Source organism: Puma concolor, chromosome F2 (genome assembly GCF_028749965.1).
Source record: "Puma concolor isolate L17-30 chromosome F2, mPumCon1.1.hap2, whole genome shotgun sequence".
In the NCBI taxonomy this organism is placed as follows: Eukaryota; Metazoa; Chordata; class Mammalia; order Carnivora; family Felidae; genus Puma; species Puma concolor.
The window spans coordinates 38,208,736-38,226,190 of record NC_141684.1 but is presented as its reverse complement, the minus strand read 5'-3'; the positions used below and the strand labels follow the sequence as shown (position 1 = coordinate 38,226,190).

Below are 17,455 nucleotides of genomic sequence, written 5' to 3'. Positions count from 1 at the left end.
TATTGTCCAATTCAGCACTCATGCATTCAATATAGGATCATAATGTTTTCCAGCTTTCTCTAGCTACAGATACTTTTCTGTGTTTTCTAAATATGCTGTGGGTATCACTTTCTCAGATAAAATGTAGAAATTTTCAGCAATTCTTTATTAAGTTGAACTGTAACATATAATTAATCACTTTATAGATATCCTAAAAATATTTGATGAGGGTAACCTTTTTCCCCTACTAATTGTAATTCTCAAAGTTATGGTTTTGATTTGCCTTTGACATATTATCTTTATGCTTTTTACCGAAATTTATTTTAGCTTCCATTTATTTCCAAGCTATCTTATTTTTTCACATAGAATTGTAATTTTACATTGAAATTGTTAAGTGTCCCTGTGTGATTTTGTGTGTATAAGAGAGACAGATATGAAGAGAGAGGGAGGAACTGAGGGAGGGACACATTGATTGATTTAAAATAGCAAAGCTTCAACACCATTTATGAAAGACTTTCCTCAGTGTTACCATGTTTAACCTTCACTGCTTCAGAAATAGCAAATAATTTCAGTGTGTTTTTTTGCCTCTCTCCAGCAGCCTGTGGTAGCTGTTCCTCTTGTTGTGCCAATTAGCAGAAGGAAAGAGGATGAGGTGTCAGTTGGAAGTGCACCCCTGGCAAAGCAACAGTCTTATCAGGCCTCTGAATATGCCAGCAGCCCTATAAAAACAAAAACAATAACAGGTATGTGTCACAAATTCTAAAAGGTCTGTGATTTTACCCTATCTCTGAGCTAATAAGATATCAAGTTATCTGGGCCACAGTTTCATGAATTCTGGACATTAGACTCCTAGAATGGAGACAAAAGACTATTATCTTACAGTATTAGCAGTAACTAGAGTATTACCTTTTTCTTGTGTCACTGTCCTAAGTCTAATTACCACAGGGTGGCACCAAGAAGTTCAGATGATACCTATATTCAATGGATTATGTTACAGAAGAGGAACCCTCAATTTAGGGAACCTGCATCTTTTATAATGGGTAGAAAGCATGTCTGCCATTTTCTCTAGAGGGAGACACTATTTGTATCTTGCAAGGGTGTAAGCAAACTTGCCCTTTGCTCAAAAGGACAGTATCTCTGCCTTTTGAGGCTGAATGCTATGCAAATATCCTTGAAAGGACATTTGGGAACAAAGGCACTCACTGTTTCCACTTTCAAGACATTCAAAAACACTAGAGACCAATAGAGAATTGTCTCCTGATAGTATGTTCTTTCTTAAAGTGAATTCTTGCAAAACACAATATATCTCAATTTTCTACCTCTCCCTTCTTTCATTTTCTCAGCTAGATCATCTATGCAAATACAGAACATAAATATTCTTCCATAAGACAATTGTAGATTTCCATTTGTGTAACAAAACACTTTATCATTGCATTTATAATTTATATTAAATTACATGACACAGACTATATATGAACTATGATCATAGATTGTTTATGTATCTTCCTTCTTGAATGCCCACCATTTTTACTTCTCTGGAAACCTTGGTGATAGTGCTGTCTTGAGAATGCTGTGTGGTAACCATTTTCTTTGCTTAGAATTAAGTTTCAAAAGTTTCTGTTCTATTTTTAATTAGAGTACACTGTTCCTGTTTGAGTTTTAATTTAAAAAATGTTTTATGAGGGGTCCCTGGGTGGCGGTTGATTATTTTTGATTTCAGCTGAGATCATGATCTCATGATTCGTGAGATCGAGCCCTGTGTTTGGCTCTTTGATGGTAGGATGGAGCCTATGGCATTCTTTCTTTCCCTCTCTCTCTGCCCGTCCTCCACTTGTGTGTGTGTGCTTTCTTGAAAAAAGTTCTATGATCCTTTGTATCCACTACTAAATGAAGTTACCACTGTTTCACTTATTATTTATATTGCATCATAAACTGTAATGAATTTGGTAAATGAATTCATAGCCTTTTACACATCTTCTTTTTACTCTTACTATCTTAACCTTTAAATTATATAGTTCAGTTAGTGTTAAGTATATTCACATCATTATGAAATGCACATTTTAATTTTTCAGCTGGATTTTACAGTGGAGAAATGTGAGAGTTAACTTATTATGCCTGAATTCTTGTTAAAATGAGTTTTTATTTTTGTAGTTTCAGCCTAAGTTAGTCTTGGTCTTAAGTTCATTCCCAACGCTTATGTAGTATTTTTCGCACATGAAGGCCAACAAAGCTTGGTGATCCTGCACTGGGCTTGATTTCACGTTGTGATTATTCAACAGGAAGCAGACATCTTCCCCCTCCAGTCTCAATTAACCAGTATTAAATAGTTGGCTACAGGGAGAACATATGTTTGATGGTTGGAAATGTGTTGACAGCAGAACAATACTGTTTCAGTGCTATAGGCACATAGGGCAGGCCAAGCCAGGATAAAAGTATGTCTCACATGAAGACAATATATTATCACAAAAATCTAAATAATATTCTAGAGAATCTATTTTGAAAACTAGGAACCCCCTAAAAGGTATGACATGTGTTTATCCTATGTTTTGGAAATGTTATGAAAATTAATTTGGAACTGTTGATGACAATGTCTGTAAGGGAGACGAAAAATTGAAAAAGCAGGATGCTCCATAAGTGATAGCTTTTAAAAAAATACTAGCTATTTTTATCTTACACGTTTATATATTACTTCTCCAGTTCAAAGTACTATAAATGCACTGTTAAAATAATAGAAGGTCTTTTAATTTGACTTCTTGAATACCACCAAGATAATAATACATTAAGAGATCTGTTAATTAATGATGTAAATTTTAGTAGATCATGCCACAATTTATAAGTATGGACCTTTAGCTTCTGACCATGATGGCATAACAGGGACTAGATTTATATTTCTGCTATAAATAAGAAACTTTTCTAAATACGTGGGAGAAAAAAAAAGGTTTCTACACATTAGAGAATATGCAGTACAGAACTGTGATTCATCGTAAAAGAGAAACAAAACAGTCAAGCCCTAGAATTGCCCTGGCTTTCTTGCTAACGGCATGCTCCAGACCATAGAGTAGGGTGCAATATATTAAGCTGAGCTCAGCTGTCTTGCTGAATTGAAGTTTAGGGAGGTAGAGTGACTGAAGCATTAGGAGGTGGAGATGACTGCAAATCATGGAATACAATTCTAGAGAGAGAGAAAGTAGTGTTCTCATTGAATATTTGCTAAATAAATAGTAAAACATGCATGCATGGGATGAGACTCTACACATTTGGGTGAAAGATGACCAAGGAACTGTGGTCTGAATGATTCCCAGAGCTCACACAGGGCTAGAAGGCATTCAGGTCCTACTGTCCATAAAATGCAATCCCACTGATTATTCAGGACATTCAATAGGGATTCCAGAAAAGCCATGCCTCCATAGTGTTCATAGTGGACATAAAGTATCAAAAATATGAAGGCTACCATCGACTCACTTTAAACAGTTTAAAAAAGGCTCTGAAGCAACAAAAACAGTGAATAAGTGCTGGCAAAATGAAGCCCAACACTATTATGAGGAATATAAGAAGATCCAGACATGTAACAAGTTAAAATCACAGTGTAACATATTCAATCAAAAGCCAAAGGAGATGCAAAGAAGTAGGAAACTTTGACCAGAAAAAGAAGCCAATATAAATAAAGAGATGGCATAGATGATGGAATTAGTAGGTATATTAAATACTTGTACATTCAAACACATATTGTAACTATGTTAAAGTATTTAAGGAGAGATGAGTACATTTTGTAGGGAAATGGAAGATATAATAAAGAATCAAGCCCAGCTCTAGAGTTGAAAAATATATGTGAATGGAGAAACTGGGTAGAATTAGCAATAGAGTATACATTACTGAAAAAGAAATCAACCTTGAAGACATAGCAATAGAAACTTGCCAAAATGAAGCCAAATGAAGAGCATAAAATGGAAAAAAAAAGTGTTCAGAACTTTAGTTGATGGGGGATGATAATTTGGATAGAGTAGGTCTCACTGAAAGTTTGACCACATACTTGAAGCAGGTAAAGGTAAAGGAGGGAGCCATGCATGTGTCTTTAGAAAAAAATCATACAGGATTGTATATGTATCTTGGAATAAATTATCCAATCTAACCCCTTCACTTTATAATTATGGAGATTGATTAATAAAGAGGTCAGGCAACTTATCCAAGGTTAAAAATGGTTTAGTGAGATTTTTTCCAGATTATGTATTTAATTCCCACCTTCCCCCCCCCCCCCCTCCTCTGGTAACTGTCAGTTTTCTATAGTTAAGAGTCTATTTCTTAGGGGGTTTTTTACTCATTTATTTTGTTTTCTAGATTTCACATATGAGTGAAATCATATGGTATATGTCTTTCTCTGACTGATTTATTTTGCCTAGCATTACACTCTATACCTCCATCCATGTCACTGCAAATGGCAAGATTTCATTCTTTTTGATGGCTGAGTAATATTCCTCTCTCTCTCTCTCTCTCTCTCTCTCTCTCTCTCTCTCTCTCTCTGTGTGTGTGTGTGTGTGTGTGTGTGTGTGTGTGTGTGTGTGTGTGTATACACATATATACACATACCTCATCTTTATTCATCAGTGGATGGAATAGGTGATGGGGATTAAGGAGAGGACTTGCTGTGATAAGCGCCTGGTGTTTCATGGAAGTACTGAATCACTATATTATCATCTGAAACAAATATTACACTCTATGTTAACTGGAATTTAAATTTTTTTTTCAACGTTTTTATTTATTTTTGGGACAGAGAGAGACAGAGCATGAACGGGGGAGGGACAGAGAGAGAGGGAGACACAGAATCGGAAATAGGCTCCAGGCTCCGAGCCATCAGCCCAGAGCCTGACGCGGGGCTCGAACTCCCGGACCGTGAGATCGTGACCTGGCTGAAGCCGGACGCTTAACCGACTGCGCCACCCAGGCGCCCCAAACTGGAATTTAAATAAAAACTTAAAATAAATCTCAATATGAATATTTGTATTGCTTCTTGATTTATAAAGGAAGAATAATAGGTTAAACTATTTAATCCTTTTTGAAAACTCTTTCTAAATTTGATCACTGTTTTACTATGTGCTTCACATTCCAGTTGGGAAATTTTTTTCCAGTGCTGTGTGAGGTGCTTTGATGAAGCTATTTAGCAGATTATGGAAAATAACACTTGAAAAGTATGTAGCACCCTGGTGACTTTCAGTAGCTAGCATGTTTTTTCAGTGTATTAATGAACCTGTAGGAAATTCACACACACTCTCTCTGTCTTTCTCTCTCTGTCTCTCTCTCTCTCTCTCTCTCTCACACACACACACACACACACACACACACACACACACACACAAATTTCCAGATTATCGTAGTCATTCTGTGAATATTAGTTGCCTTCTTTCATTTCTTAGAGGCAAAAGAAGCCCTAAAAATCAGGTCTGTGCAAATTTAGTCATCTACTCTTTTACCTCTAATACGCAATATATAACTGGCTAACTTCAGGGCATTCTTTTTGTCAAGAGATTACTCTAAATTTTCAGCCCAGTCCCATAGGATGAAAATAGTGAAGAATTTTACATCAGAGCTACCAATAAGGATATGATGGGAAACACCTATACCTCTGTGATGAGCATGGAAGATTCTGCCACTCTTTAATTGGGTGTTAATTCAGTGTTAAGTTCCCGGATGACACTCAGAAGTGAAGTGCTACTGCTGACATATTTTTTCTTTCTTAATACATATTTTTAAGTATATCTCACAACCATTGATGTGTTTCAAAAAATAAAAAATTTATGATGTTTCAGATGTTTACATTTTTTGTCAGGAATATGGAAATTTAATCTTATTTAGTTCTCAAAGAGAATTAAATATGAAAATTGTGAAATTTTAAAAACATTTTGTGTATATTACAAATCGAGAAAAACTGCAGAATTTTTTTGAGAATGTTTGACAAGGAACTTAGGTTATCAGGTAAAATATCCCTAATTACATTTTTTTCTGACCTCATTTCAAAATACAGTATGTTTATTTAATTGCTTTTTTAAGTTTATTTATTTATTTTGAGAGAGAGAGAACAGGGGAGGGGCAGAGAGAGAGAGAGGGAGAGAGAGACAGAATCCCAAGCAGGCTCCACGGTGTCGGCACAGAGCCTGACACAGGGCTTGAACCCACGAACTATGAGATCATGACCTGAGCTGAAACCAAGAGCTGGATGCTTAACTGACTGAACCACCCAGGTGCCCCTGAAAATATAGTATTTTTAAACTAAGCAAGGGTTAAACAATGCAGTTATAATAATTAAGGTTGAGTTACTTTTGGCTGAAAATATCAGAAAACTCTCGGTAACAGTAGTTTAAACAAGATTGAGTTTTGTCTGTCATGTGAAAGCTTAATGGTAGACATCACAAGGTGTTAAGGCTCTCCAGGGTCAGGTACATTTTTATTCCGTTACGGGTGGCCTTTGTTACCAGACTTGACTAACTGTCCACAATGGATGCTTCAACAGTGTATCGTATCTGCATTTTAGTGAGCAGAAATGAGAAACAATAAGTTGCCTTACCTCTTTGAAAAGTATACAGATGTTCTACACTTCAATTTTGCTACTATACTCTTGGCCAGAAACTACTCGTGTGATCATATCTAGAACTGTATAGGGTCTCAGGAGTGTAGTCTGTATTTTTAAAGGCCCATATGCATGACCAAAACACTGGGCTCTAACTAAGAAAAAAAGAGAATAGATACTGCAGGTTATTTAGCAGCCTCTGCCACAGAACTTAAAATGGAATACCATAAGCTGGAGCTTTGGGAGAAAGTAGAAAATATTTTACTTTAAATGAGAGTATCAGAAGACAGTGTCAGTGAAAGTGTTGTCATGTCTGAGATGTTGCTTAGATTTTTCACAGTGAGTGATAGAGGCTTATGAGTCATTGACATATGGATCATACACAATCAAAACCACAGAGTGTATCATCTCCCGGGGAAAGCATACACAGAAAAATGAGGAAAAAAGCCCCAAATTAAATTCTGAGCAACTATTTCTTTAAAGATTAAGGAGAATGAGCCAATAGAGAGATTGAGAAGCATTATTCTGAGAAGTAGGCAGTAAAGGTGTATGCATATGCATGTATACCTGTGTACATATGACATATATATGACATAACTGAACAGCACTTCAGGATGAGGGTGGGCAACTGCCTGGTACGCAGTAGGCTCGTTAAGAACAAAGAGGCAGAAAAATTTTACTTGGCCTGAGGAGCTTCACTTATTTGGAAATGGATGGGATTTGAAACAGCCACGGTGTACCCCACTCTGTCAAGAAATTTGAGTATACAGACACTGTTATGTCTTGGGTTGTGGTCTCCTGGTTCGTGGGTTTGGGCCCCACATCCAGCTCACAGCTGTCAGCAAAGTCACCTTTGCACCTTGATCCCCTCTTTCTCTGCCCCTCCCCTGCTTGTGCTTACTCTTTCTCTGTCTCTCAAAAAATATATACAATTTTTTAAAAAAATTTTTAAAAAAAGAGTTAAAAAAATTTTTTTTAAATCATTTTGTCCACAGGCAATGTAACTTGTAGGATGGCTTTAAGTGGTGAGATTTCCAAGTTTTGCTAGTAAGAATTGCTCCTGAAGGCACTGATGTATTTTGGATTCTAATTTTAAGAATTGTGCATTGTAAATAAATACAATATAGTTATTCATCTAAAAGTGTTTAAGTCATCCTTAATTTGATTAAACTTGAATGTTCAGTAGGTATGTTCCTAGTTATAGGGTGAAGTTAGTATTAATGTATGCAAAATAAATTTTTTGTGGACTTATGTATATTAGAAGTTGCTCACTTTAATCATGTAGTTTAGCATAAAATTCCATTCCTTTGTGATTAATTAGGTATTTAATTTCATTGGAAAATATTAAAGCATTGGAAAACATTGCATATTATACAATTGATTTTATTCTGTCAGGGATAAAATGTGGTTTAAAGTATATTTTCCCCTTTTGGAATAGAATAAGGTTTAGAATAAAATGAAGTATATCTAATGAAGTACTTCAAAAAAAACAAAATTGGAAAAACCATCCAGAAAGTAATCAGAGAACTTAAGGAAAATATACATTTACTAAACTGCCTTTTTCCATTTGTATTTTGAAGAACCATTATTTTTTATTTCTAAATCTAGAATTTATGAGGTAAAGCATTAACGGTCTGTAGAACTTGACATAAAGTTGAGTATTTGAATTATATGTTTATTTCTAAGCTTATCTTCCTAAAGAATTTCAACAGATGCCATATTATAATGTTATATCAGCCATAATAGTCTAGATGGTTGTAGCTATGGAGTATTTTTAACATTTTGTTTTTTTAATGTTTCATAACATATCTATGCATCATTTGATGATCTTCTTTTATAGACATATCTGGTAATTACACTACTCACTTGGTACTACAACATACCTGAATTTCTTGCATTGCTAGTTTTGATATGAGGACTCCTCAAGTAAATCATCAGTTCATAAAAAAATGTAATTTATACTTTTTTAGTGTGTCTCTTGGTGTGTGTGGCAGAATGTTTTATAGTTAGTGTTTGTTCATTAATTCCAAAAACGTGTTAAGTTTTTTAAGCATACTAGGTTTATTGATTTTTTAAAAAAATTATATTACAATTTACGTAGCATGCACATAATTCTTTCCCTCTTGGAACTTTGATTCTTGAAAAGTATATGTAATTATTATTCATATTTGTACCTTCTTGGCTTATTTTTAATTTCTCTAGGTCTTGTATAGCAGATGACTTATTTAGGTATGATTTCTTTTAATATGTCCAATTTTACTCTCATTTTTTACTTTGAAAGTAGAATATAAACTGTACTAAATTTTCTCAATGGAGATGACTTTAGAAGGTAAAGTATTTTAATGCTGAGAAATTATTTTTAATTTCTACATTCTATTGGAATTATTTTATTTAGACTACAAAGGAGAAAAAAACCCAGAAAAGCACTGTTTTTGGTTTCCATGAACACATCTGAAGCAGGCTCATGTTTTGTTAAAAGCATTACTAAACAGTAAGTGATTAAATTAAAACAAGTACAGAGAACACAGCCTGGTTGCAAATAGTTCATCTTTACTAGCCTTCACCTTTTTTTCTTAGTGCATTCCTATTTGGCAAAAATCTTTGGGCAAGCATCTGGAGTGTACCATTTATTGATATATACATTAAATATGTGTATCACTATACTAGTATACTATAAAACACGAAAGATAATTTCATTAACATTTAAATGTTTTTATTCTGATAGAGTTTTAATATATCAATAATATATCAATATATCAGTAATATTTCAGTGAGACTAATATTGTGCTTCACTTCTTAAAATAAAATTTAATACTGTGTTGTAAAAACTTAAGGTTTAGTTCCTAATTCAGCTTATTTTAATAGTTGATTTTAGTGGCTGACATCATTGAAAAGCCACCTCACTGAGATACATTATATCCTAGAGGGAAAAGACCATCATTAGTGCACTGAGGACACTTATTTTTTCAGTCCTACCCATTTTGTCAAAGGCCTTTGTTGAAATAAGGGTGGTAGATTTCCATCTTCCTTATATCAGTAAGATAGTCTTCCAACTTAATGGGAAAGTGTTGCCTTTTTCTTTTAAATAAATTAGTGATATCTTTAATCCATAGGTTTAGATATGTCTGTTATATAGGAATCTTTTGAAAATGTATATACAAATTATGAGGATTAGTTAAAGGTAGAGAACAAAATTTAGGAATCTGATGAACTTTGTGTATGTAGGTAATATGCCACAATTAATTTAAAGTCAATGAAAGATTGAAGGGCCCGTGCCAATTTCTTCTTGTTATTGAATGTCTAATTTTCCTCCAGTATATTTAGCATTTTGTTATCTGTAGCCTTCTGACATAGGGATGGACCTCAATGTAATCCTAATTTACTAAATATTAACAAACTATGTGTCTTTCTCATTTTTAGATAAAAGTAAATATGAACAGACATTCTCATATTTTTCCCCAGAGCTCAATGGATGGTCTTACAGTTTTGCACACTACATTATTGGAGCTCACTGCTATATTAGGATGTTGTTACATGTAAGTTTAGGGTTATCTGAAGGAAGTTCCTTGTAAGGCTCAGGTGGGAGAGTGCCAAGGAGCCTAGTTAAACTGGGAAAAGTATTGACTAACATAGTTGAAGAAATCTTCTGGAGATGGAGATAAAATCAATAGCATCTCCAAATATGCAAGTTCAGGCAGTGTCATAGAGACAATGACCAGTGGATATGATAATGGAAGGAGTGAGAGCCAGTTAAGGAAGGCAGGCAGTAAGGTTGGATAGTTGTTGAAGAAGTAAGGTTGTGAAATGGGGAAGTAAGCTCCATGATATGCTTGGGCATTTTGGATGTAGGCTGTGTAATGATATTGTGAGGGCTGGGCAGGTACACCTATTAAGAATTGCCTGGTTTTCCTTTTAATAGATAGGTGACTCTTTTAATAGGGAAGAACACATTTTTAAATTAGGATTCTGGTTGCGAGAGACTGAAACTTTTAAAATTTATTTTAAATTTTAAAAAGCAGGAATATTTTGTTGATTCGCATAACCAAAATGGTAAGAAAAGCAAAGATCTTTCCTTTGGAGTGACTTCAAAACAGAGACTCCATACCATCAGGATTCTGCCTTTTTTGTTGGTTTAACTTTTTTTTTTTTTTTTTTACTGAACATAGGTTTCTTGGCTTAGCAGTGTACATGGCTGTGGTTCCTGTGGACTCACATACTTAATTCTCTGTGATCAAAGAGAAAGATCTGGTCTAGTATCTGTTGAAAACCTACCTGAGGAGGATTTTGTTTGGCCTCTCGTAGATCATGTGCATACATCTTAATCACTGTGGCCCGGGAGGTTAGGTACTATGATTGGCCCAGTCACAGCCCAAGTTAGGTCATATATCCTTTTCTGTGTTTAGGAGCATGAGATGTTATACCAGAAGATGGAAGAGTAGCAGAAACATGGCTCCTGGGAATAATTTGTGAGGCAGGCAGGCATTCTAGTTTATGTCCACTAATTTTTCATTTTCCAATTAGTCACAACAGGTTTAAAACACAAAATGTTGATTATATAACACTTAGACTAAATCACATTCACAGATTTGTGTTTTGATAGGATGAGGTAAATGGTTTATGAAGGTATTGCACATATGAATTAGGAGCCCAGGAGAAAATCTAAACTTGAAAGCTACAGGATGCATAAGACAGATGGCTGCCTACAGCAGGCTTCATGTTTCTTTATCTAGAGTTTATTCATTTGGGGTAAAGGAATTAGGAAGTGTTTTTGATGTTCTACTTCAGACAGTTTATTAATTTTACAACTTTGTTTCATTATAAAGAACTTTTTCTAGTGATTCATTAATTTGAGTTATCATAAGATTTCAAAAGTATGTCAGTTAATTTTGAAGTTCTTTGAGAAAACGTTGTGATGTTAATAAGTACATTGAAAGGTTTTTGAATACAGAGTTCTTTGGAAATAAGTTATTTTAGTTTTTACATGAACTGGCAGGAATTCAGCTAAAATTCAACCAAATTGTTTTGTATGCAGTCTTCCTCCCCCCCACCCCCTTTTTAGCAGTCAGAACAAGATTATAGTTTCCAGATGAAATTCTGAATGTCACATGGTGATGACATATATTTTCCTGGTTGGCTCAGCATGAGATACAATTTTGCATGCCATGTCACGCTGACTTGCAGAATCCAAAAGCCATTATTTCCCAAGGGGCTTTCAAGAGTGATAGTATCGAATGTAGTTTGTATTTTGATGAAAAGTCTCAGGCATTATTGCAGTTTCTATGGCAAGTTGCTTAAAGCTTTATATACTCTCTAAACTCTAGAAATTTAAAAATAGTCTTACTATGTAAAAATCACTTTTTCTTCAAGTTATTTAAATTTATGTTGCCAAATTAAGTTGCCAAAAATAATGATCAGTGTAAGATACGGATCAAGTTAAGAAGGTATGGTGGAAAAACCAGTAGATTAGAGACCAAAAAAATCTAGCTTTTGATCCTGTTCCTACTCCCATGTCAAGCTAACCTCATACACCTGGATTTTCTTCATTTAGAATATGGTAATAAGTATACAAACAAAAGCTCACAGATTTAAGTATTATTATAAGACTTAAATAAAGTGGCACCTGGGTGCTCAGTTGGTTAAGTGTTGGACTCTAGATTTCAGCTCAGGTCATGATCTCATGGTTTGTGAGTTTAAGCCCCGCATCAGGCTCTGCTCTGACAGCACGGAGCCTGCTTGGGATTCTCTGTCTCCCTCTCCCTGTCCTTCCCCTGCCTGTGTTCTTTTTCTTCTTCTCCCTTCAAAAATAAATTTAAAAAATAAACATTTTAGAGGAACCTGGGTGGCTCAGTTGGTCAAGTGTTTGACTTTTGCTCAGGTCATGATCTCGCGTTCCATGGGTTCAAGCCCTGCATCGGGCTCTGTGCTGACAGCTCAGAGCCTGGAGCCTGCTTCAGATTCTGTCTCCCTCTATCTCTGCCCCTCCCCCACTCATGCTCTGTCTCTCTTTTCTCAAAAATAGATAATAAAACATTTTTAAAAATTTTAAAAATGAACATTTTTTTAAAAGGAAGGTATGTGGAAGTTCTAGAAAATGATAAAAACACATACAGATAGAAAGTAAATTTCACATTTTTTTATGTTTACATTTTAAAAGGAAAGGTATAGGCTCTAAGCAAAGTGAAGCTTATTGTTTTATCTAGTTCCTTCCAGGGTAATTTTATATTTTCTTTTCTCTGTTTGATATTAATCATCTTAAAGTTGCCTTAAAGGCCAGTATTTCCATTCATGTTTACATAATAACACTTCTTTCACACTGATGATCTATGCTACATTTGTCTTGACTGAGTTGTTTTGTTATACCAGTCTCCCCTTCCTCCCTCCCTCCCTCCCTCCCTCCCTCCTTTCCTTCCTTCCTCCCTTCCTTCCTGTCTCACATCCAGTTGTCTACATTTCTGTTTAGGTATCTTACAGGCCACTCAACCACTCAAGCCTAATGTGTCAGATCTGTACAACTATGTACCCCACCCCCACCACCACCATTGACCATGTTATTCAAGGATGAAACTTTGAATTCAGTGGCTTTTTTCCCCTGTCCATTCTGTTCATATGCTGCATCCCAAATCAGAGCCACACAATTTCTTGTACAGAATAATGTAAGGATGTCCTAAATAGTTTCACTTGTGTCATTTCCAAATTATCTCATCATCTGTTCTCAGTTACCCTAATCCATTGTCCAGATGACAGCAAGAATCATCCTATTATAAATCTAAATTGGATGATTTTATTCCCTGCTTAAAACACTTCAGTAACTTCTTACTGCATTTGAGATAAAATCCAAACTCCTTACCATGGCCTACAAAGTTTGACCTGATTTAGCCTCTGTCCTGTTCTTCCATTCATCATTTGTCATTTTTCTTTTTTTTCTTACAATGATCCTCTTTCTTCAAACACTCCATGCTTTTTCTTGCCTGGGATCTTTTGCATGTGCTGTTTCCACTGTTCTCATTGCTCCCGCACCCCCCACATACACACTAAAACACTCAAAATGGAAGTATTTTTATTTTATGTACAATGAATAGGCATTACAGTAGGTATCTTGGAGGACCCATTCAAGGTGGCTCACATAATCCAATTTAACGAAGCCCATATTCTTCCCATACTGAAGGAGACCCTGGAGGCACATAGTGACACAGTATTTCCACATCAGACCTTGCCGGTTTGTGCAGATGGGGCAGGAATGACAACCCAGGCCAAATTTCCTTGGATGGCCACAGTAGAGCTCCTGGTGACCCATCTTGCTCTCTCAGATGGAACAAGGCAAAAGTTCATTGCTCTTTTTGTAGCTATGTACTCTTCATACTCCTAGTCTTAGTTTAAATGTTATGCTTTCAGTAAAGAAACCTCTATTCAGTCTTTCTCAAGTAGGTGTGTGCCACTCTGCCAGGATTCCCTACCTTAGCACCTCTTTTCTGCCCTTGTAACACCTACCAGAGTTTTTCATTCTTTCTTTTCTTTCTCTTAGTCTAGAATATGTGTATCAAGAACCATATCTGACTTGTTCACTTTTTAAAAGTTGAGGTATAATTGACATATGTTACATTTATCTCAGGTTTACAGCATAGTGATACAATACACATGTACACTGTGAAATGGTCATAATTGGGCTAGTTAATATCCATCCCTATACATAGTTACCAAAAATATTTTTTCTTGTGATGAAAAATTTTTTAGTGTTTACTCTGTGAGAGACCATCAAATATGCAATACAATGTTATTGACTATAGTCACCACGCTGTACATTACATCCCCATGACTTATTTCTTTTATGCTGGAAGTATGTACCTTTTCACCCCCTTAACCCATTTCAGACACACCCTTCACCCATTTCGTCCACCCCTTTTCTCTGGAAACCACCAGCCTGTTCTTTGTATCTATGAGTTTGGTTTTTGTTTTGTTTTGTTTTGTTTTTAAGTTCCACATAGAAATGAGATCATATGGTATTTGTCTTTCTTTGTCTGACTTATTTCACTGTCCTTGCAACCCATCTCTTATTACAAATGGCAAGATTTTCATTTTTTTATGGCTGGATAATATTTCATTATATGTTTCCATATATTATATATACACACACATGCCTATACATATATAGATACATATATGTGTATATGTGTATTAACCTCATTTTCTTTTTCCATTCATATATAAGCAGACACTTAGGTTGTTTCTATATCTTGGCTAGTGTAAGTAATACTACAGTGAACATGGAGGTGCGTATATCTTTTCTAGTTAGTATTTTCATTTTCTTTAGATGAATACCCAAAGGTGGAATTGTTAGATCATATAATAGTTCTGTTTTTAATTTTTGAAGGAACTTTCTATACTGTTTTTCATAATGGCTTCACGAATTTACATTTCAACCAATAGTGCACAAGAATTCCCGTTTTTCTGCATCCTCACCAGCACTTGTTATATTTTGTCTTTTTGATAATAGCCATTCTCACAGGTGTGAAGTAATATATTAGTTTGGTTTTGACTTACATTTCCTTGGCAATTAATGATTTTGAGCATCTTTTATGTACCTATGGGCCATCTGTATGCCTTCTTTGGAAAATGTTTATTTAGATCTTCTGCCCAATTTTTAATTAGATTTTTTGTTTGTTTTTGCTATTGAGTTGTATGAGTTCTTTACATATTTTGGATATTAACCCCTTGCCAGATATATGATTTGCAGATAGTTTCTCGTATTCAGTAGTTTGCCTTTTCATTTTGTTGCTGGTTTCCTTTGCTGTGCGGAAGCCTTTTAGTTTGATATAGTCCCACTAGTTTATTTTTGCTTATGTTGCCTTTGCTCTTGGTGTCAGATTCAAAAAATGATTGCCAGGATCAATGTCACAGAGCTTACTGCCTGTGTGTTATGGTTCAGGTGTGACATTTTGTTAAGTCCTTAATCCATTTGAGTTAGTTTTTGTGTCTGGTGTAAGATAGGGCTCCAGTTTCATTCTTTCGTATATGGCTGTCCAGTTTTCCCAGCACCATTTATTGAATAAACTGTTTTTCCCCAAGACTTATTTACTTTCTTCCCAGAATCTAACACCGATTTCTGGCATTGAGCAGGTATTCAGTAAATAACTATACGACTCAATAAAACCTTTTTCTCTCTTTTTATTTTTTATTTAGGGGCTTAAATATCACATTCCTCAAACTTTTTTGCTCCCATTTCTTTAATTGATTTGTATTGATGTCCTATACCTTTTGATGTCTGTTCCCAGATTTCCCAAGGATATTTATCAATTATTGAGGAGAAGTAGCATCTTGTAGTACATTTTAAATTGGTGCACATTGGGGCGCCTGGGTGGCGCAGTCGGTTAAGCGTCCGACTTCAGCCAGGTCACGATCTCGCGGTCCGGGAGTTCGAGCCCCGCGTCAGGCTCTGGGCTGATGGCTCGGAGCCTGGAGCCTGTTTCCGATTCTGTGTCTCCCTCTCTCTCCGCCCCTCCCCCGTTCATGCTCTGTCTCTCTCTGTCCCAAAAAATAAATAAACGTTGAAAAAAAAATTAAAAATAAAATAAAATAAAATAAATTGGTGCACATAATCTTTCAGGATATTCCTGCTGCATCACACATTTAATTATGTTTTATAGTGTTGAATACTGACAAGAGTAGTCCATGTGTAACCCAAGATATTGATGTTAGATTTTATCTTTAGTCAGATAGTCAGTAAATAGAATTTTTAGTTCCTACAGTGTTCTTAACTCTGTGTTAAGTACTTTGGGAAATTGAAAGCAGTAGATGACATGGCTCTTGTTCTCATGAACTTTAGGTTCTAACAGGTAAAAAAAAAAAAAAAGTCATGTACAATGTGGCCGGATTTATAAAACTGAGGAAAATTTAGGGGAAAGGTGCCATTATTATATACTTTAAGAACTGGAAAAATTTTCATTAGAGAAGTACAACTTGTGGTAGGTCTTAAGTAGATAAGATTTGCAATAATCAAGAGGGGGCAGGTCACTTGGATGGGAATAACGGGGGGGGGGGGGAAGACATTGATTGGAGTGGAGATTCTTCAGTGGAAATAGTGGAAAATAAAGTTGAACAGATTCAGAGAGGCAAGACCAGCTTATACAAGGCTTCGAAAACCAGATAGAGAACTTTGATTTTTTTTTATGTATGGTGCAATTAATTCTTGAGTAGTATCCTGTGGTTGAGAGCAGTTTGTAGGATGGAGCAGAAGGAGAAAGACCCTTCCAGAAATGTGAGTTATCCTTCTTTATAGAAATGAACATTTTCAGCAGATTGTAGCCACGGAAATGGAGAAAAAAGTACAGAGTTAGGTTATTTATGAACCTGAAAATTGACTTTTTTTTCTTTTGCAAGAGGCATGTTTATATTTCTTTCTGGTGACACCAAAATCATTATTAGGATTAGGAATGAGTAATAGCTTCTTTTCCATTACTGTATGTACGTGATTTAGAACAGGGTAAAGGGTCATTATAAGACAGTGATGCTACAATTATTGCACTACCTGTCCATTTAGTAAGTCTGTTACCCACCTATTTCCCTTTTTCAAAATGTGCTTTTCAAAAGCACAATCTCAGTCTTACACATCTTTCTTACCCTTAGGTCCTAGTTACAAGTAGGCACTCAACCATGCTTACTGAATTGAAGTCTTACTTTTCCATAGCTCATAAGTTTTGGAAGAGGCCAACATTTTCCTCTTTCTCATTTTTAAGTGCTTTCCAAGCCACAGCAACAGAATGGAAGAATAGGTCTATAATAAGATTCACAGACTGGTATCGGTCTGCCTTTATTCCTGCTTTGCTAAAATTCTCCAAATCCTTCTGAAATGTCCCACAGACTTGAGGAAATGGATTGGGAGAAAGGTGGTGGGGATGTGGTTCCTCTTCTACTGTGTTCTCT

At 35.5% G+C, this 17,455-nt stretch overlaps 1 protein-coding gene and 1 pseudogene across 7 annotated transcripts in view; one reads left to right on the top strand and one right to left on the bottom strand.

The window, feature by feature from the left end:
* Positions 1-17,455, top strand: part of VPS13B (vacuolar protein sorting 13 homolog B) — an 822,593-nt gene that overhangs the window by 363,436 nt on the left and 441,702 nt on the right. For 6 of the 7 annotated variants that reach the window (XM_086696045.1, XM_086696044.1, XM_086696041.1 and 3 more), the window contains one exon: positions 575-722. In XM_086696045.1, coding sequence (XP_086552171.1) covers positions 575-722 — 148 coding nt within the window. The remainder of the gene's footprint in view (positions 1-574; positions 723-17,455) is intronic. The other variant, XM_086696043.1, reaches the window with a different exon arrangement.
* LOC112859642 (small ribosomal subunit protein uS14 pseudogene) lies at positions 13,596-13,832 on the bottom strand (annotated as a pseudogene).